The 20778-nt window shown below is 49.0% G+C and overlaps 2 protein-coding genes across 3 annotated transcripts in view; both read right to left on the minus strand.

Annotated features, from left to right (window-relative positions):
• The window catches only part of PSME4 (proteasome activator subunit 4), a 2155241-nt gene that overhangs the window by 1665727 nt on the left and 468736 nt on the right, over positions 1–20778 (minus strand). For both annotated transcript variants that reach the window (XM_086927646.1, XM_086927645.1), the window contains 2 exons: positions 9803–9867; positions 9557–9707 (listed from right to left, as the gene is read on the minus strand). In XM_086927646.1, coding sequence (XP_086783772.1) covers positions 9557–9707; positions 9803–9867 — 216 coding nt within the window. The remainder of the gene's footprint in view (positions 1–9556; positions 9708–9802; positions 9868–20778) is intronic.
• LOC147709044 (uncharacterized) overlaps positions 11256–20778 on the minus strand; it is a 29940-nt gene continuing 20417 nt past the window's right edge. Inside the window, exon 3 of the mRNA XM_086925155.1 lies at positions 11256–11272. Within this exon, the coding sequence (XP_086781281.1) occupies positions 11256–11272 (17 nt within the window). The remainder of the gene's footprint in view (positions 11273–20778) is intronic.

Here is a 20778-nt window from a genome sequence, read left to right on the forward strand (position 1 = left end):
CTCTGATCCAGACCTCATCCAAGCACTCCCCCCAGGCTATCTCATTAAACACCAGGATAAACCCTCTGGGATTGGAGGAGGGATAGCAATCATCTATCGTGATCGCCTGTCCTGCATTCTTAAGGACAGCCCAATCCAGGACTGTGAAAACGTTCACTTCTCGATCCACTTACCACCAGAAACAACCCTCTCGGGGATATTAGTCTACCGCCCCCCAGGACACCAACGACTCTTTAGCGACTCCCTTGTGGAAACCATCACTTCACTGGCCTGCCTAACCCCCAACTTTACGGTCCTAGGAGACCTAAATCTCCACTTCGACGATCTAAGCAACAAAATAGCCGCCGATCTCAAGAACGACCTAGCTTCCCTCAATCTTCATTTAAAAAGTAGCCATTCAACCCACGCCATGGGCCATATGTTAGATCCTATATTCACAAACCTCCCGAGGCTAGCGGTGAATACCCCTATCCCTGTCCCTTGGTCAGACCATTTCCTAATTCCCTTTAATCTCAAGCTATCGGTAGAAGTACCTGAGAGTCCCCCGGTGCAAGCACCATCCCGCCCCTGGCAGAAACTGAACACAGCTGCATGGGCCCAAACACTTGCCTCTATTTTGCCAGCGCTGGACCTGATCCATCCAGAGCAGACGGTCAACTACGTGATTGGATAGATCAATCCCTGGATACTATCCTTCCAGTCAAACCCCTCCCCAGTAAGAGGAGAAGACTTAAATCTCCATGGTTCACCCAAGAACTACACCTGCTCAGGAAACAGTGCAAAAAACTTGAGCGCCTTTGGAGAAAGGACTGCGCAACTGAAAGCAAAAACGAATACAGATCCGCCATAAAACATTATAAATCCTGTATAAAAAACGCCCAGGCAACCTTCTTCGAGAAAAAAATACAGACAGCCTCAAACTCCTCCAAAGAAACTTATCGCATCGTGCGCCTCCTCACAAAAACCCCAGACCCGGTGCCCGTACCAGATCAGTCTGGTACTAGATGCAATCAACTAGCTGAATTCTTCGCCACAAAAATTAGCAATATCCTGAAATCCCTCCCACCTCTCATCCCCGCCCAACTCCCCGTCACCTCTTCTCCGTGTGCAGAGGCTCCCTGCTTCCAAGCATTCTTCCTGGTCACTACTGAACTTTTTCTGACTACCTTACAATCCGTGAAAAGCGGGGCTCCATCAGATCCAGCTCCTATGAGCAAACTAAAACTGGTCGCCGACATCATCGCCCCGCCATCACCCAACTGATCAACGCCTCTCTGACATTAGGCACTGTTCCAGACAATTGGAAAAAAGCTACAGTCAGGGCACTTCTTAAAAAACCTCACCTGGATCCAATGGACTTATCCAACTTTAGACCCATCTCTCTCCTCCCGGCCATCGGAAAAATCGCCGAACTAATTGTAAACTCCCAACTTTCCCTTTTTTTAGAGACTAACAATCTTCTGCGCGAATCTCAGACAGGGTTTAGACCTGGACAGGGCACTGATACCGCACTTCTAGCCGTGGTCGAAGAGGCAAGAACCATCATAGACGCAGGAGGATCAGTGGCAGTGATCCTCCTCGACCTAAGTGCCGCCTTCGACACAGTGGATCACTCCATTCTTATCCACCGGCTCAGCCTGGCAGGAGTGTCTGGTACTGCCCTGTCCTGGATCAACTCCTTCCTAGAAGGCAGAACCTTTCAGGTGTCCGACGGCCCTGTGCTGTCCAAGGCTCTTCCCCTGCAGTGTGGGGTCCCCCAGAGCTCCTCCCTGAGCCCCACGCTTTTTAATGTCTACATGTCCCCCTTGGAGGACATTATAGCCCCATTCGGCATTAAAACAGTCATGTATGCCGATGACACCCAATTGGTGGTGTCTTTAAACCAGTCAAGTAAAAGCCTGGACAATTTGGCAGACTGCCTAAAAAACATCTTCCACTGGATGTGTGAATCTCGCCTAAAATTTAACGGAGAGAAATCCGAGATCCTCCTGCTAGGCAACCCTCGCAAACTCCCCCCATCCCTCTCTTGGCCACCATGCATGGGCTCTCCCCCCACTCCCAAAGCAGAAGTCAAGAGCCTAGGTATCTGGCTGGACCAGGAGCTCAATTTTAAAGCCCAGGCTAGGAAAACCTCTGGCATCTGCTTCGGCCTTATCCAAAAAGCGCGAAAGATCCTCCACCTACTCCCCTTCCAATCTAGGAAACTGCTTATTCAGGGTCTGGTGAACTCCAGACTAGATTATGGAAATGCCCTATATCTAGGAGCCCCTGCATCAGTCATAAAAAGACTACAGTACGCCCAAAACGCGGCCGCCAGACTCCTCACAGGAACCACGTCCAGATGCTCAGCCAAACCGGCCCTAAAAAGTCTCCACTGGTTCCCGATCAAGGAAAGGGTCATCTTTAAGACCCTGTGCATTACACATAAGTTAATGCAAGGCAAAGGCCCGCCAATCCTGAAATCCCTCATTAAACCCTACCACTGGAACAGACAACTCAGGTCAGATTCTCTCTCCCTCGCCAGTATCCCAAGAATAAAAAGAGCCCGATCGGGGGGGGAGATTGTTTTCCTACAATGCCCCTAAATTGTGGAATTCTCTTCCACTGCCCATTCGAAGAGAACACAATTTACTCGCTTTCTGCAGGCAATTAAAAACATGGCTCTTTCCATAAATGTTTACACCTTCCCTTCCCCCCTCTGGAACAATAGGTTGCATATCAGCGCTGGGACGCCCTAGGGTAGCTACGCGCTTTAGAAACCCGATTTCAATTTCAATTTCAATTTCAGTACAGAGATCTGGGATTAAATTCATCGTTTTTTTTGCTCCCCATGCCATTCCAGTTTAAAACACTGCATATGCAAATCAGTCTTGACCTTCCTCCCCATGGGAAAAGTACAGATCGAACTGCCAGGCCAGGTCCTCCCTTACCCGAAACAAGCAACCTAGGACTGGTTTCAGGGTATCACCCCTCATCAGCCAGGCTAGCTTGACTCCAGGGGCATGGATTGCACAGTACCCACATTTGGGCATGCCCGTCCCATGAGAGGTGACAAATGCAAAAATTGATGCACAAAATGTTCAACAATATCGACCTTATACCCCAGTACAAAGATCTGGGCCTAAATTCAACGTTTTTTTGCTTCCCAAGCCACATGCAAATCAGTCTTGACCCTGCTCCCCATGGGAACAGTTGAGCCCCAACTACCAGGTCAGGTCCTCCCTGGATAGGAAACAAGCAACCTAGTACCAGCTGCTGGTTTGATTTTTTCAGCATTCCGTCCATCATTTTGCTTAGCAGCATTGTTCGCCCCAAGTAGGATGAGTATGCCTAGACGTGGGTCCCTTGCTCACTGTACCACTGGATTTAAGCTAGCCTGGCTGATGAGGGGAAACACCCCGAAACCGGTCCCAGGATGCTTATTTCAGGTCCCGGGAGGACCTGGCTTGGCAGTTCAGGGTGGACTGTTCCCATGAGGTGCAGCGTCAAGACCGATATGCATATGGCTGGGTCAAAACTAGGGTGGCATAGTGAGCAAAAGAACGATGGATTTAACCCAGATCTCTTGACTTGGGGTGAATGTTTGATTTATTCAGCATTGCGCCCATCATTTGTTTGCCTAGCATATATTTCTCTCATTGTTTTTTTGGTTGGTTCTTTAAGGCACATAAGAATCTATCTGTTTATTTTGCTGGGATTGGAATGTGAAATCTGTTAGATGGACTATTAAAGGTATCAAAATCACCTGGGGTGAATCTGACAGAAATGGCGTTGTATCCCCTTTAACCTATGCTGTTTATTCATCCTATACAGGACCAATGTCCCCTAGAGAAAATATGTGGAAGCTCTCCTCCTTTTTGAATTGGTATAGGAGCCATCAATGTCATTTTGTCCTGAAGTTGGTATTTGAGATGTTGGTGGAGAATGAAATTGTGAAATCACAGCAGAAGGTGCGCAAGTGGTGAGTTGGGTTTGTGGTACTTAAGGTGAAACCCACACAGGGATTTGTTTTATTTCAGCATCCAATGCAGGCTCTGGAAAACATATGTAGTCATCTACTACCATTATCCACCAGTCTTTTACTAGGTTCAATGGTACCTGCATCATGGATTGACTGGAAACTTGTGTGCCACCCTAATCGGGTTGTAACACTATATCATCATTATACGTCCGAATGTTCCAAAATTGTCTGAAAAGGAACTCTAGATGTAGGATCTTCAGACTCCCTCGAAACTGGTATTCAAGTTGAGCCTCTCCTCATAGCCATCGTCATCAGGGTTATGGCATTTCACATTCAGTTATGTAGGATTATATGCTGGCCAAAACAATGCCACTTTTTCAGACTCTTCTGAATCAAAAAGGTGTTGGAGGATTTAGCAACACCTTGGTTAGAGATATGAGCTCCAGTATTAAATGACTTGGTGTATTTCTGATGGATACATCTGCCTGTGGATTCCTCATCTTTTGAATTACCCCAATGTGCAGCATTCCACAGAAACCTTTCTCCTCAGCTCTCACATATCGACAAGGACGTCACAATGGAACGCCTCGTCGGCGAGCTGACGTCAGTTCCCTTTGTTCCACGCCATTGATGCATAATGTTTTTTTTCCAGGCTCTCCATTTCTGGGAGTTTTGTTGTTGGACAAAGATGGCTACTCCAAGGAAGTCAGGTTTCAAGCCATGCAAAGAATGTGGGGGCCAGATGTACATCACTGACCCCCATGAAGATTGTTTGTGGTGTCTCTCATCGGATCGCGTCATCAGGACATGCACTTCTAGCAAGCGGATGAATCCAAAGGCGCTGAAGGACAGGGAGGCCAAATTACTCATGGCTAAGGCGAAGAAGCAGAAGAGAAGTTGCAGAAGGTCAAGGACCTACTCGAAGTCGCAGACTCCACACACTTCGAGGTTTTCGAAGAAGCAAAGAAACAGTGCCATGGTTCTCTGTGTCGCTTTTCAAAGAATGTATCTCCGAAGTCGGTTTCCCCAATTTCCAGATGTCATCGCAGGGATGAGATCTCTCCGACTCCGTCACCAGGGGTGAGTCCGGCCTGTCTCCAAGAGCAGACACTCCTCTGGGTTTGATAGATCTAACGTTGCAGAGGTCAGCCACTCTACCTCTGACTTTGAGGTCTCCGGAGGTGCAACAGGAGCCGAATTTAGTGCGTCCCCGAATGACTCAAGAGACTATGATACCGGATACGATGCATCCTGCTTTCCCGACTCCGGGATCAGACCTGTCACATTTTTTTAATGAGACGTTTGGCTTGTTTCCCAGAGCGGCAAACCCTACTGGTGCACCTGTTGGCCCCATGTGTCCGTTGGCATGTTCCCTGGGAGGCTTGCCACCTCACTTTCCCCAGGTGCCTTTAATGCCTATGGCTCTTTGGACGCCGAGATTCTCAATGCTGTTGAGGTCCTTGGAGGGTCGAGTTCCTCCAGATGGTGCATCCGCGGTGTCACCTGGTTCCAAACTGGCGCGACTTGACTTCGGCCGGCTTGGTCACCTTTTCCTTTGGACATCCCTGCGACGCCGATCCAGAAGTCTCCGGCGCCGCATCTGGCACCGGAGGATGAGGTCTCAGAGAGAGGCTCAGAGGATGTTGGAGGAAGAGGCTGTTGGAGGAAGAAGAGTAACAGAACATGGAGGGGCTGAGGAAGGAGAAATTTTAGATCCTGAACTAGATTTTGAGGGTTTGCAGGATGCCAGTGGTCTGAACACTTCTCCCGAGTGGAAGCTTTCATCACCAAAACGCTTGCCGACACACGAGGTGACCATTTATCATGCTGTAATCCGAAAGGCTGCAAACCTCTTGGAGCTGCCTCTTCCTACAGCAGGGTTGAGATCTAATTTTCTTTCGGAGGTGCTCCATTCCCCTTCCTACATTTCAGAGCCTTCACTTCCCTTCAATGAGGCATTGGCAGAGCTCATCCTTGATGTTTGGCAGAAGCCGATGTCCACTCCAGCGGTCTCCGGGGCCGTGGCTAGGAGGTACAAGGTGGCTCCAGAACTCCTGCTTTCCTGGCCACCCATCCTTCACCGGAAAACGTGGGGCTCCAGGCTTTGTGCTCTTCAAGGCTGTCTGCAGCTTCTTTCCCATTTAAGCCTGCAGATAGGGAGTTAAAACGCATGGAGCAATCGGCAAAGAAGGTAATCTCTTCAGAGAGTTTGGCCACAAGTCCACCAATGCCACATATCTTTTGGGTCACTACATCCATGCCCTTAGGACTACAGCTAGGGAGGTTGTCCCGAAGTTGCCCAAGGAGGTACAAAGGCATTTCTCAGAGTGTTGGCGGGCAGAACCTTGGGCATCCAACAATTGATACAATCTGGTCTGGAAACGGCCGATTCAGTAGCCAAGGCAAAGGGATCGTCTGTGACGACTAGGAGACATGCATGGTTGTGTGGTTCAGGATTTTCACCAGATGTCCAGACCACATTGGTGGATTTGCCTTTCGATGGATCTTGCCTGTTTGGGGCTAAGGCGGATTCGGTGCTGCAGCACTTTAAGGACAGTAAAGGCTCTGCATGTTCTTTGGGGCTTCAGTGTCAACCCAGGAGCTTTGGGCAGCTCTGCAAGCTTTGTGGCTTTGAAAGAAACGTGTCCTTTTGTGCAAGGCAACAGCCACAAAAGTAGCAGCAGCAGGCAAATCCCTTGTAAAGGTCCTACATGGGAAAGGGCAGAGGTTGTCTGCGGGGCACAGCACAACAACTTGTCTCCTTCTTCATCTCCTTCTTCTTCTCCTCCTCCTCCTCCTCCTCCTCCTCCTCTTCTTCTGCCTTTTCCGCTGGTGTGACAGGGAAACAGCTCTAGCTCCACCAACTTAGAGCATATTTGTCCCGTGGAGGTCCGGGTGTTCCACTTTTTACAGCATTGGCGGTTGCGCTAGTGGTGCAGACGCTGACTGTAACTTGGGCTTGTCTAGTAGGATTATCTTTCCTTTGTTTTCTTGTGAACCTTTTTGGGAGGTTCCTTGGAAATTATGGCATTTCCTCAAAATTCGATGTCATCTCAATGTGCCCTTTTAATAATTTTTATACTTTTTAAACGCACTATCTGACTCTTTATCAGAGGATGGTATTTCATAACATTTTGATTTTGCTAGGCGAATCAAAACCCTTCTCTCTCTGGCTTTGAGGGTTTTAGCTGAAAGGTGGTGGCTTATCTTGCACTCCTTAACTTTATGGTTAGGATAGAGGCCATACATACACTCTTTGTGAGGGTCCACAGAGTAAAGCCTCTTCTTGCCACAGGTCCCACAAGGTTTGAAGAGTATGTGTTTTTAGATGTATCAGATATTTCTGTATTTTCTAGATGGTAAATCAACAGAGGGATGTAAAATCTTCACCGAATAGCAACATTTTAGTTTGAAAAAAGCCACTTATTTGTGAAAGACTGAGCAGAGCTTAGCCGTCTCCCTTCACACATGGAGTGTGGTAGAAATCTGAGGTATGGTAGCACATGGGAGAGTGCTGTTCTATGAGAGTATTCCTGATTGGTTGGCTTTGGTTCTTTAGAAAACAATAAGGGTAGGTTAAAGATGTGAGTATTCTAAAGCTTTACAGGCTATATTTAACACAGCAACTGCTCAATATGGCCTCTCCATCCCAACAAAGGTGGTGATTCATGCAAGTGAATCTTTGAAGAACTAATTCTGAAGAATAGGGAAGCTCATTCATAGCAAACAAACAGCTTTGGGAGCCATGGCTTATATGGCTTCCTGAAAAGTGAAATCATGAAGGCACTTCAAGCAAAATGGAAACATCTGCAATCCACACCTGATTTGCCAAATGTTTTAGCTTAAGCCTACAAATTGCTTATTAAGTCCAGTATACCTCACTCAGACATATCGACATTTACAGGGAACCTTGCATTGCATACCTAAGTGCTCCAAATGGCAACATGTCCCAGCATTCTAGAAAATTCCTGACCACTGGCTGGTCGCCCAAAGAGCCACCTCCACCACCTCTCTCCAGATCCTGATGTCTACTCAGAAATATCAGGAAGGTGTCAGAGAGCCCCAGCACATCCTTCATGGCTGTGGTAGTCCGTGCAGCTGCAGACAACTATTAGAAATTGGGTATGCTTAGTGACATCTGTGAAAAAAAACAAAGGAGGACCTCTCCTTTCTCCTTTCCTTTAAAGGTATGTGGTCCAATGCCTTCGGTCAATAAACAGTACAAACTACTCCTTTGTTTTCATGTTTCAAGTGGCATCTGTGATCCACTTGGGGCTGCTGCTGCATGCAACATGATAGACCTTCAGTAAGTATCCAATGGAAAAAGCCAGTCTTTTTTTTTTAAAGGCAATCTTGCATCACATTCCATTGTAAAATCTAAATTGCATACACCAGTGGTGGGAGATTCTGAGATAGGGACATGATTATATGAGACTGAGCCTGGTGATCAGTTCTAAAAAGAGCATTTTCACTCTAGTGAGAAACAAAGTACAGAGCCAACATTATGGGGCAGAAATAGACGGTACCAGAATAACAAAAAAAACAATATGGAACTGGGCAGAAAGATTTCAAGACCTAATGCTACTTATCAAGCCATTTGGCTAGCTTCCATCTTAATTCCTAAAATCACAAACAAGAAAAAGACAAGACAGCATCTCAAGCATTAGGCTACAGCTGAACATCCTGTTGCAAAAGACGATTCCTTAAAACTGGGGAAGACCGCCTCTAGACTAACACACCCACTATGTACCAAATGGCTAATTGCACTTTACTCCCTCTCAGACCTTGGTTTTAATTATCCTAAGGTTTTACTCCTATGTATTGCCTGGTTGTTCTCAGCCTTCCCTCCTCCTCCTGTTCTAGAATTGGGGTCTTTTTTCTGGTTTACTATAGCTTTGCTAATGTCTTGGTTTAAGCACATACAGAGAATACTGAGAGTAAGTGTGTCTCTAGAAACTGGCTAATGTGATTTTCAGGGGACTACATATGAGAGGTGCAGATATTTAAATGAAACGGCTAAGAAAATTACCAGGAGCTGCTAATTGGTGTCCTTAACGTCCTAGCAACTGCAGACCTTAGCGGGCTAAGTTATTACCGCACTACAAGCAAAATGTCTGCATATTCATAAATATGTAAGTGCATCAGAGTAAACATGACTGCAAATGCCAGGCTAGCTCATTCACTGAGTTATTTCATGTTTAGGTTAGTAATATGATCTGTAAGGATTGAGCTGAGCAATTCTAGGTTAATATCCTGAGGGCAGAAACTGACAGACAATATTTGTAAAAGGGGGCCAACTAACAGTGCAATATACTCAGAGTAGTTGAGCCAAGAGAAAGTTTATATTTCTCCACCCATCATTCATTACATTATCATTTAAATCTGGTCTCAGGTGCTGTGATTAATGTCTAAAAAAATGAATACAAATTATAGAGAATGAGAGAACCTGAGGGTATAATGAATCTATATTTCTTACAATGAACTTGAAAAGACGTATATATCATCCTTCAATGTTATTAAAAGTGGTATTACATTCTATTAGTGATTTTATTAAAAAAAATGTAAAAGATTAAGTATAGGACAAATGCTGTTTACCTTAAATATTTCCAAAGAACATTGTGTGAGGATAGTACTGAAAGTGGAAGATAGTCCCAACTCTACCAAGCTTTCCAAGTGGGTCATCTTTTCTGTTTCAGTTTCTTCCCTCGTTTGTTCAAGTGTGCTGCTCTCTATAAGAGCAAAGCATCTATGACAAAAATCACAAAGAATAATGAATTACCAAATAGATTATAAACAAATAATATAAAGCAATGTATGTTCTGTTATTAGAAGTTCACTCACCGGTCCATAAATTGAAGAACAAAATCTTCAAACTCGGCAGAAGAAGAGCAAAGCTCTCTGTCAATCTGTAAGTTAACAAAGCAAAAAAAAAGTCTTCAACAGTGACCAAAACACATGTTTCGACTAAACAGCTGTATGAGTGATGTAGGTTAACATTTGGATTGTCATTCAATGCTTCAAAAGTAGATAGTGCTAGAATACAAACCATGCAAAACCAGCAGGCCTACTTATTGCATGATTTGTTTTCCTTTTACCCTAAACATCTGAAATTAGAAATCGAGCAATACATGGATATATCGAGCTCAAAAGAAAATATTCTTGAAGGAAAGAATGGTGAGATGGTGATATGGGCTAGTTATACAATTAAGACTAGTTGCTACTGTGTGACGAATTGAATAAAAGTGTATTTGTGCTACTGCCTTTATTGCTTCTGGTTAAGTATGAAGGTCAAGGTACTGGAGACTGAATGCACTTTAAAAAGCTATGAAAATTGTTAACCTTATAATCAGGCAGGATACAACATTCTTTTGGAGGACGAACACTTGCTAAAATCAATTTAATGTCCATCAAATCAGGGACAACGCAAAGCAGAGCCCTGTCTCCACTGTTAAATGGAGCATGAGATGGAGGGGAATACTAAAGATGATTATTAATAAATAGGAAAATTTGTGATTAATGACATTTCATTCTGTTCATCAGTTTACCTAATATCAGGGCGTCTCCAAGAAGTATCATTGTATTTAAAAGAGGGATCTGAAATGTGCGTGATGGAAATTATTAATTCATTTTCAAATCCAAAACGGAACAGTAGAATCTAGTGTTCCAAAGCTGCATACAGAAACAGTATAACTTGCACAGTGAATGGCAGACAGACAAAGATAGAACAGGGATGTAAGAAACTAACCATAGTTACTATACAAGAGTCTCCAAGTAAACAGAGGCCTCTGATTCAGCCTTTTCTTTATCACTCCTAAGGATTACTTCAATTTGAATCAGAAAAACATGGGAACTAGGGCAAAATTAATATATACTTGGCCTATAAAGGTCAGTGGTGGAACACAATTCTAGTCTTTTTCACAGACTACAGCTAAGTTTGTGATAGACACAACTCAGTTGATCAAAGCAGCTGTGGTGTACTGCCCTGGCTTCGAAAAGATCTAAAATTAATTGTAGCAGGCTTTCTGACTGCCTTTCAAAAACAAAAAATGGTAAAATCATGGTGGTCACAGACTTTAATGTCTGATATCAGGTATCAATGAATAACATGGCAACAAGCATCATGTGAACTTCAAGCAGTTATAACCCTTAACGATTCACAAGAAAGACTCCACCCTAATGAGGATTTCAACATACAATGCCAAGACTAAGTAAACCATTACTAAGACCCAACTTGTTTGATCATGCTGCTTTTAACTCTGAACTGGCTCCAAAAAAACTGCCCAACATACAAAATTCAGCTTCTGTTCAGAACTAAGGAGGAAATCACAATGTTAACACATGAACATTTATCAAGCCCCCCTAATAAAACAATTGTGGGTGCACCTAATTTGGGTAAGCCAAATGATACTGCTAAATATTACCATTAGAGTACTGAAGACTTTCAGATGAGGTGCCTTTGAAGGTCAAAACTATGCAAATCTGAAATTGTACAGGATAAATATGTTTCATAATCCATTTTTTTTAATTGTCTCAGCAACTTTTTCAAGTATTAATGTACCATGACAAACCAATATTCCCAACCACTAATGCAAAACACCCAATAGACTTGTGGAGTGCCCTACTAGTTATGGACTCTAGAAAAAATAGAGAACAACAGAAGAAAATAAAACACACTACGGTCACTTCGCTCTTGGAGGTAAAAAAAAGTGATTAATAAATCCTTGAGTTAAAGTACCAGTGTCCGCAAAGTCTACTACCAATTATCAACCATATTCATAAATGCCTCATTTCAACTGAGTTTATTCTCACCTCAATATTACAAGCTTGGATTATATTTCAGCCTGAATCTGCCCTCTTTAGGCACTGCTAATTGCAATTTTCGATGCCTATCAGCCAGTAAAGCTTTGTGGAAAAGTGGTGAAAATCAAACTGCAATCTTATCTTGAGACAAAAATCATACAAGGTGCTGTAGTTGTATTCTATCCAAAAAAAGATAGTCATTCTTACTGGATTCCAATCGCACAAGTTACTACTTGTTTAACAATATATCAGTAAGAGACATTAGTTAGTGATAGATTCCTTACCTTAGAATATCCCCAGGCGTCAGACTGGATCCGGAAAGTTTTACTTCGCAGTACCCCTGCGCGTCAGTAGGTGGAGTCCTGCAGCTCCGCGTCCGTCACTGGCGTCGGAAGCACCGAGATGACGTCACGGAGAGTACTTAGGCACCACCCATGCGCACTGACATCAGTTCTGTACACGACTTTCGGCACCAGGAACAAAGAGCCATGCAATATACTGACCATTGGTACATAAAACTAGGGCCCTGAAAGGGATGAACTTAGTCCTAGTACTCAGTTCGCAGAACGGGATGGATGGGTGGGGCGGTAAAGAATCTATCACTAACTAATGTCTCTTACAGATATATCGTTACACAAGTAGTAACTTGTGCATCTAAAAGAGACAGGTTAGAGATAGATTCCTTACCTTAGAATAGATACCCCAGCCATACCAACCCCGGTGGAGGGTCTGCAAACAAAATTACATCAGACATTCACAGAGAACAGAATGGCCAAAGAAGCTGTCTCTCTGGACCGGACTGTCACGGCAGTAGTGCTTTGTAAACGTGTGCAGCGAGGCACACATAGCGGCCTGACAAATGTCCTGTAAGGGAACGCCGCGTCCCAAGGCAGTAGTGGCACGCGGCCCCACAGGAGGCTCCTTCCTGGCCAAGGAGTAACATGCTTTGATGCAAAGAACGACCCACCGGGATATGGTCAGTTTGTGCACGGCCCAACCTTTTTTGGCTCCCACGTAGCCAACAAAGAGCTGATCTTCCACCCGGAACTGTTGTGTACGCTATAGATAGAAGGCGAGCGCACATTTTGGGTCCATACGGTGGAGCCTCTCATCCTCCCTGGAAGGATGGGGAGGCAGAAAGAAGGTGGGCAAAGTGATGGTCTGCCCGATGTGGAAGGGCGTAAAAACCTTTGGCAAGAAGTAAGGACAGGTCCTTAGAAACACCTTGTCCAGATGAACTGAAAGGAATGGAGGCTTGGAAGAAAGAGACTGGAGCTAACTCACTCTTCTGGCAGAGGTGACAGCCACCAGGAAAGCCATTTTTTAATGTGAGAAGACGTAAGGGACAGTTATGAAGGGGCTCAAAGGGAGCGCACATCAAATAAGTCAATACAATATTCAAGTCCCACTGAGGCATTATGAAAGGCACGGGTAGAAACATGTGTGTATTGCCTTTGAGGAAACGGTTAACAACCGGGGACATAAAAAGAGAAGGCTGATCAGGAAGCCTGAGAAAGGCAGAGATCGCAGAAAGATAACCTTTGATAGTGCCCAGAGCAGAACCCTGCTGGGCAAAAGACAGAAGAAACAGAGGAACCTCAGAAAGAGGCGCAGAAAGGGGTTCCACAGCCTTTGCTGTGCACCATGCCACAAATTCGTTCCACCTGCCGGCGTATACCGTTTTAGTGGAGGGACGCCTGGCTGCCAGAATGACATCACAGGTCGAAAGCCGTCAACTGCCGCCGCTCAATCTCCACGCATGGAGATGGAGACTGGACAGGTTCGGGTGGAGGACCATCCACTGCTGCTGCGACAGAAGATCTTCCCGAAGAGGCAGACGGATCGGGGGATCGACGCTCATACTGAGTAGCTCGGGATACCATACTCTTCGAGCCCAGGCCGGAGCCACAAGAATGACTTGGGCCCGGTCGCGTCTGAACTTCTTCAGCACTCTGGGCAGAAGTGGTATAGGCGGAAAGGCGTACAACAGACCGCAACTCCACTTGCGACGAATAGCGTCTCTGAGCGTGTGCCGCCTTGGAAATTCTGACGAGTAGAACTGATGAAATTGCGCGTTATCTTCGGTGGCAAATAGATCTAACCAGGGCTCTCCCCACTGCAGAAAGAGACCCTGCACCACGTCAGAGTTCAGACGCCATTTGTGATCTATTATGCACCAACGGCCTAGTTTGTCTGCCCTGGCGTTCAGAGAACCTGCCAGGTGTTGAACCACCAAGGTAATGCCCTGATGTTCCAGCCAGGTCCAGAGGCGCAGAGCCTCCTGGCATAGGGTCCAGGACTCCACTCCGCCCTCTTTGATGCAATACCACATGGCGGTGGTGTTGTCCGTGAACACCTGCACTACACTGCCCTGGACAGAGGGAAGGAATGCATCAGTGCAAGATGGATTGCCCGAAGCTCCAGAAGGTTGATATGGAGCCAGGACTCCACCGGAGACCAGAGGCCTCTGATCTCCGCCTCTCCCAAGCAGCCTCCCCATCCCAGGAGGGACGCATTCGTCACCACTGTGTGCTCCGGTTGGGGAAGGGAGAGGGATCTGCCACTGACCCAATCTCTATTCGTGAGCCACCACTGCAATTGTTGAGCAGTGCCCTCCGAGATCTGGACATGATCGGACAGGTTGCCCTGATGCTGTGCCCGCTGGAACTTCAGGTCCCACAGCAGAGCCCACATATGCCATCTGGCATGTGTCACCAGCAGGATGCAGGAAGCCATCAGGCCCAGAAGTTGGAGGGTCATCCTGACCGAAACCCAGGATAGAGGCTGAAAGATCGGAATCATAGCCTGAATATCCCAAGACTCGTTGCTCGGGAGGATAAACCCGAAACAACGCCCAATCCAGAACCGCTCTGAAGAAGGGGGGCTCATGAGAGGGACTCAGGTGCGACTTCGGCACGTTGATGGAGAACCCCAGCAAGTGCAGTTGTCGGCCGTAGTCTGGAGGTGGCCGACGGTCGTTGAGGTAGGGGAAGACTGACACGCCGGACCTCTGCAGATGAGCTGCAACCACAGCCATCACTTTCATGAACACCCGAGGGACACTGGTAAGGCCAAAAGGGAGCACAGCAAACTGAAAATGCTCCTGGCCTACCGTAAACCGCAGGTAGCGCCGGAGGGCCGGCAGGACGGGGATGTGAAAATAAGCGTCCTGCAGGTCTAACGCCACCATCCAGCCTCCGGGGTCAATAGCAGTCAGGACCTGAGCCAGAGTTAGCATTTTGAACTTCTCCTTCTGGAGGAAGCGATTGAGGTCCCGGAGGTCCAAGATGGGGCGCAGGCCCCCCCTTCTCCTTCTTGGGGACCAGAATGTAGTGGGAACAACAACTACTCTCTACTTCCTGTCTGGGAACGCACTTGAAGGACCCCTTGGCCAGGAGGGCCGTGACTTCCTGTTGGAGAAGAACAAAATGATCCCCTGACAGGCGGTGGCACCGAGGTGGCATGGCTGGAGGAGAGGACTGAAAGGGAAGTGAGTAACCCTGGCAGATTATCTGCAGCACCCACTTGTCCGATGTCATTTCACGCCAGTGGGGGAGGTGGTGGTGGCAGATCCTGCCACCCACTGCCGTGGGGTGCTCCCGAAGCTCAGATTAGGAAGGTTTGGAGGTGGAAGCAGCGGGGGTGGAGTTGGATGGACCCGCATGCTAGTTCCCCGACCCACCCCTGCGAAAACCGCAACCACGCCGCACTGAGACTGGTTCGGCACAGGCTTGGTGGGCAGGCGAGCCTGGGTGCCTCTACCTTGGCCACGAAAGGAACGAAAACCAGGAGTGGCCGGGTTCTTAGCAGAAAGACCCAAGGACTTGGTCGTAGCGCGCAAGTCCTTAAATCGCTCCAGGGCACTGTCAGCCTTGTTGCCAAACAGGCGGGTGCCATCAAAAGGCATGTCCTAGAGTGAGCTCTGGACATCGGGCAAGAACCCAGTCGAACGCAACCAGGCATGGCGCCGCAACACCACAGTCATAGAAATCGCCCTGCCAAATGAGTCAGCGGTGTCCAACCCACACCAGATGGCGAGCTTAGCCTCATACTTACCCTCAGCAATAGCTTGAGAAAGGACAGCCTGCACCTCCTCAGGACACTGAGGCAACACCTGGGCAACAGCATCCCACACCGTGTGGGAGGAGCGGCTCAATAAGCATGCGGTGTTCATCGACCGTAGGCCCAAGCTGGCCGAAGAGAACAACTGCTTCCCAAACTGGTCCAGCCTTTTAGAGTCCTTATACGGCGGGGCCGTGGGAAAGGCACTCTGCGACGTCGAGGCCTGAATGACCATGCTCTCAGGCGTACGGTGAGTGGTCAAGAAGGCAGGGTCACCGGGCGCCGGTCGGTGGCGTCTGGCGACGTTTTTATCCACCGGGGCCCCCATGGCCGGCCTCGACCAAGTGCCCAAGAGGACCTCCGTAAGGGCGTCATTGAAAGGAAGCAACGGCTCCCACGAAGTAGACGTCGTTTGGAGCACCTTGGTGAGAAGGTTGGTCTTAAGGACCACTGTGGGGAGGTCAAGGTTGAGGGCCTCAGCAGCCCTGTGGAGTACCACCGTATAGGAGGCACCTTCCTCCATCGTTGGTGGGGGAGATGTGAACCCCGGATCAGAGGAGACATCGAGGTCGCCTGCATCCTCCAAGTCACCCATCCAATCTTATTCGGAGTCACATTGCAGAGCAAGAGGATCCTCTGACGCTTCCCAGTCCTCGTCTGCCTCTGGTGTAGAGGGGACCAGTCGCGGTGGCAGAGCCGGAGAAGGAACGAACGGCGTCCCAATGCGGATCTCAGGCCGGAACAAAATGGTGCCGGAACCAGGGAAAGGGAGGGATAAACGGCACCCAGTGCTGACCAAGAGCGGCGATGGGGCCGGAGTCGGCAATGCCGCACCTAGTGGCACCGGGGCCGGAGCCAATGGCGTAGGATCCTGTGGGCCCGGGGCTGGAGCCGGTGGCGGAGCCGCCGGGCCAACAGGATTTGGACACGGTACCATGGGGCCCGAAGACGTGCCGGCGGGAGCCCGAGGCCTAAAAAGGCACTCCATGGCAGCAAGGAACTTTTGCATCTGTTCGGGAGTCGCCAACGGACCCGGGTATGGCGGGTAGGCCGCAGGACTCCCAGGCTCCAGAGGAGCCGCAGGGGCGAAGCCCCTGTCCCCCACATCCGCCTCCGAGGAGCGATGTCAGGCGAAGATTTGGACCCCGAGGAGCGACGGCTCCCGTCCTGTGACCGGTCCCGGGAATGGCCCCCAGACCCGGAGCGGCGGCGTGACGAATGCTGGACCTCCAGCAATTTCCTACGTGGCTCCTGCAAGGCCTTGGGGGCCATGGCTCGACAGTCCCGGGAGTTGTGATCGGTCTCCAGGCAGTAGAGGCAAAAATCGTGGGGGTCCGCCACCAACATATTACGGCGACAATCCCCCCAAGATTTAAAGCTGGGCATCCCTACGTGCACAGGAGAAAAAAGGGGGGGGGAGACTTTTTCAAAATAGCAGTGAAAACGTGACTTAGGTACGTGCTCAATCCGGATCTGCGCATACTGGCGCGGAATAAGAAAGAAGTGACCTCAGCGAGCATGGATGGTGCCCACGTTCTCTCCGTGACGTCATCTCGGCGCTTCCGACGCCAGTGACGGACGTCGAGCCGCAGGACGCCACCCACTGATGCGCATGGGTACTGCTAAGCAAAACTTTCCGGATCCAGTCTGACCCCTGGGGATATTCTAAGGTAAGGAATATATCAATAAAGTGTCTCTTTCAGATTTTCATCTTAGACATTCTGCATGTGAAATCCTACTGGACGTTTAGGGTGCTTTGAACAATGTAACTAACCCTTCCATTATCATGCATCAAAAAGTGAGAATTATGTGGAACAGACCAGGAGTTGGTTAGACTATTTTTTTATAAACAGATGGGCTACAGTTTGCCTGAATTACTTTTATAAAACTCATCACAGGAAAGCTGTGGTGTCCCACACTCTCTGCTTCCAAGCTGAGTGGTCGCTCCCCTGCTGCTGCTGCTGAGGTATCGTTTCTGCAGCGCTTAAGCCCTGACCTGGTCTGCATTTACAATTACTGCCTGCTGTGTGCCCTCATTACGCTGCTTGCTGGAACTGCCGCTTTGGCATTTTAATTATTGTATTTACCGATTTGCCGATTCTAAGTGCGTTTGTGCTAGCGTGACTCTGTTGCTCATTGTGTGTTCACCTCGCCGCTTTATCTCTTCAGCATTCGTTTGCCCCCTAGCGCTCCTGCCGCCCTGACCCCCCCACCTCCATTTTGTTGTTGTTGTCGTCGTCCTTTGCCCGCCCCGCCTCCCAGCTGAAGCGCCCTCCCACAGACAACAAACAGCGCGCCCACACCAGGAAGCGCCGTGACTCACTCTCTGCTTCCAAGCTGAGTGGTCGCTCCCCTGCTGCTGCTGCTGAGGTATCGTTTCTGCAGCGCTTAAGCCCTGACCTGGTCTGCATTTACAATTACTGCCTGCTGTGTGCCCTCATTACGCTGCTTGCTGGAACTGCCGCTTTGGCATTTTAATTATTGTATTTACCGATTTGCCGATTCTAAGTGCGTTTGTGCTAGCGTGACTCTGTTGCTCATTGTGTGTTCACCTCGCCGCTTTATCTCTTCAGCATTCGTTTGCCCCCTAGCGCTCCTGCCGCCCTGACCCCCCCACCTCCATTTTGTTGTTGTTGTCGTCGTCCTTTGCCCGCCCCGCCTCCCAGCTGAAGCGCCCTCCCACAGACAACAAACAGCGCGCCCACACCAGGAAGCGCCGTGACTCACTCTCTGCTTCCAAGCTGAGTGGTCGCTCCCCTGCTGCTGCTGCTGAGGTATCGTTTCTGCAGCGCTTAAGCCCTGACCTGGTCTGCATTTACAATTACTGCCTGCTGTGTGCCCTCATTACGCTGCTTGCTGGAACTGCCGCTTTGGCATTTTAATTATTGTATTTACCGATTTGCCGATTCTAAGTGCGTTTGTGCTAGCGTGACTCTGTTGCTCATTGTGTGTTCACCTCGCCGCTTTATCTCTTCAGCATTCGTTTGCCCCCTAGCGCTCCTGCCGCCCTGACCCCCCCACCTCCATTTTGTTGTTGTTGTCGTCGTCCTTTGCCCGCCCCGCCTCCCAGCTGAAGCGCCCTCCCACAGACAACAAACAGCGCGCCCACACCAGGAAGCGCCGTGACTCACTCTCTGCTTCCAAGCTGAGTGGTCGCTCCCCTGCTGCTGCTGCTGAGGTATCGTTTCTGCAGCGCTTAAGCCCTGACCTGGTCTGCATTTACAATTACTGCCTGCTGTGTGCCCTCATTACGCTGCTTGCTGGAACTGCCGCTTTGGCATTTTAATTATTGTATTTACCGATTTGCCGATTCTAAGTGCGTTTGTGCTAGCGTGACTCTGTTGCTCATTGTGTGTTCACCTCGCCGCTTTATCTCTTCAGCATTCGTTTGCCCCCTAGCGCTCCTGCCGCCCTGACCCCCCCACCTCCATTTTGTTGTTGTTGTCGTCGTCCTTTGCCCGCCCCGCCTCCCAGCTGAAGCGCCCTCGCCCCTCCCCCCCACCTTCCATTTATGGCCAATGCCCCCACGCGCAGCGTCCACGCGCTACGTACACGCCGAAGGTGCGCCAAAGGTAAGCCCGTCTACGCCCGTCCGCGCCTGGACCGCGCCCAGCGCCATACCCCCTGCCCCTCGCGCTCCCCAGCCCCCCCGCGCTACCTACGATGCCGCCACCCTTCTAGCCCTTAACCCCGGTCGCGCTCCCAACTGCGTCCAAGCCGCTCCTGGACGCACCCATGGACCGTTCTCCTGCTACTCCTGCAAATTTAGCGGCACTGACAACATCTCCGCTCCGACCGCACCACAGATCCCCGACCGCAACCACCTACAATGCATCCTTCTCAACACCCGCTCGGTCCACAGGCACGCCATTGACCTTTGGAACCTACTAGACACCATCTCGCCTGACGTCGCCTTCCTAACGGAAACATGGATGAACGCTTCCTCCGCCCCTGACATCGCCATCGCTATCCCTGAGGACTATAAGATCACACGCAAGGATCGCACCGACCATACAGGAGGTGGAATCGCTATCGTCCATAAGAAAACAATCTGCATTTCAACCAGCTCTGATGCCAACCTCGCCAACTCTGAACACCTTCACTTCCAGATCCACATCGACCCCAAGACCACACTCAGAGGCACCCACCTCTACAGACCACCAGGACCCCGCGCAAAATTCAGTGAAGACATCACGGACTTCATCACCCCACACGCGCTCCCCTCCAAAGACTACATCCTTCTGGGAGACCTCAACTTCCACCTTGAAAAGAGCAACGACCGCAACACCGCCACCCTCCTAGACAACCTCGCCAACCTCGGACTTAAACAACTGGTCACTTCCCCCACCCACATCGCAGGTCACACTCTCGACCCCATCTTCACCTCCAGCAACCATGTCTCCTTCAGCCACACTACAGATCTCCTCTGGACTGACCACAGCTGCGTTCACTTCACATACAACAAGCCGAAACCCATCATCCACCTCCAACCAACTCTACAAAGAAACTGGAACAAAATCACCATCGACCAGATCTCCTCATCGCTCCTTCTAAACCCCCCAGCCCTCTCTTCTAATGCCAACGAAGCCGCCTCCAACCTCACCCTTTGGCTATCCAACACCGCCGACACCTTAGCACCACTGAAAAAACGCCATCACAAACTTGGCAACAAGAAGGCCTCATGGTTCAACGATGACCTCAAGAAATCCAAGAAACTGTGCCGCTCCCTTGAAAAGACCTGGAAGAAAGACCCATCCACCAGCAACAAGGATGCCTTCAAAAGCGCCATTCGTACTCACCACCAACTGATCCGAAAAGCCAAGAAAACATCATTCAAGGATCGACTTGACAACAACGCCCACAACAGCAAGGAACTATTCAACATCGTCAAGGAATTTTCCAACCCCTCGGCCAACTCCAACGACATCACCCCCTCTCAAACCCTCTGCGACTCC

The sequence above is a fragment of the Lissotriton vulgaris genome, chromosome 6, assembly GCF_964263255.1.
Source record: "Lissotriton vulgaris chromosome 6, aLisVul1.2, whole genome shotgun sequence".
Taxonomy (NCBI): Eukaryota; Metazoa; Chordata; class Amphibia; order Caudata; family Salamandridae; genus Lissotriton; species Lissotriton vulgaris.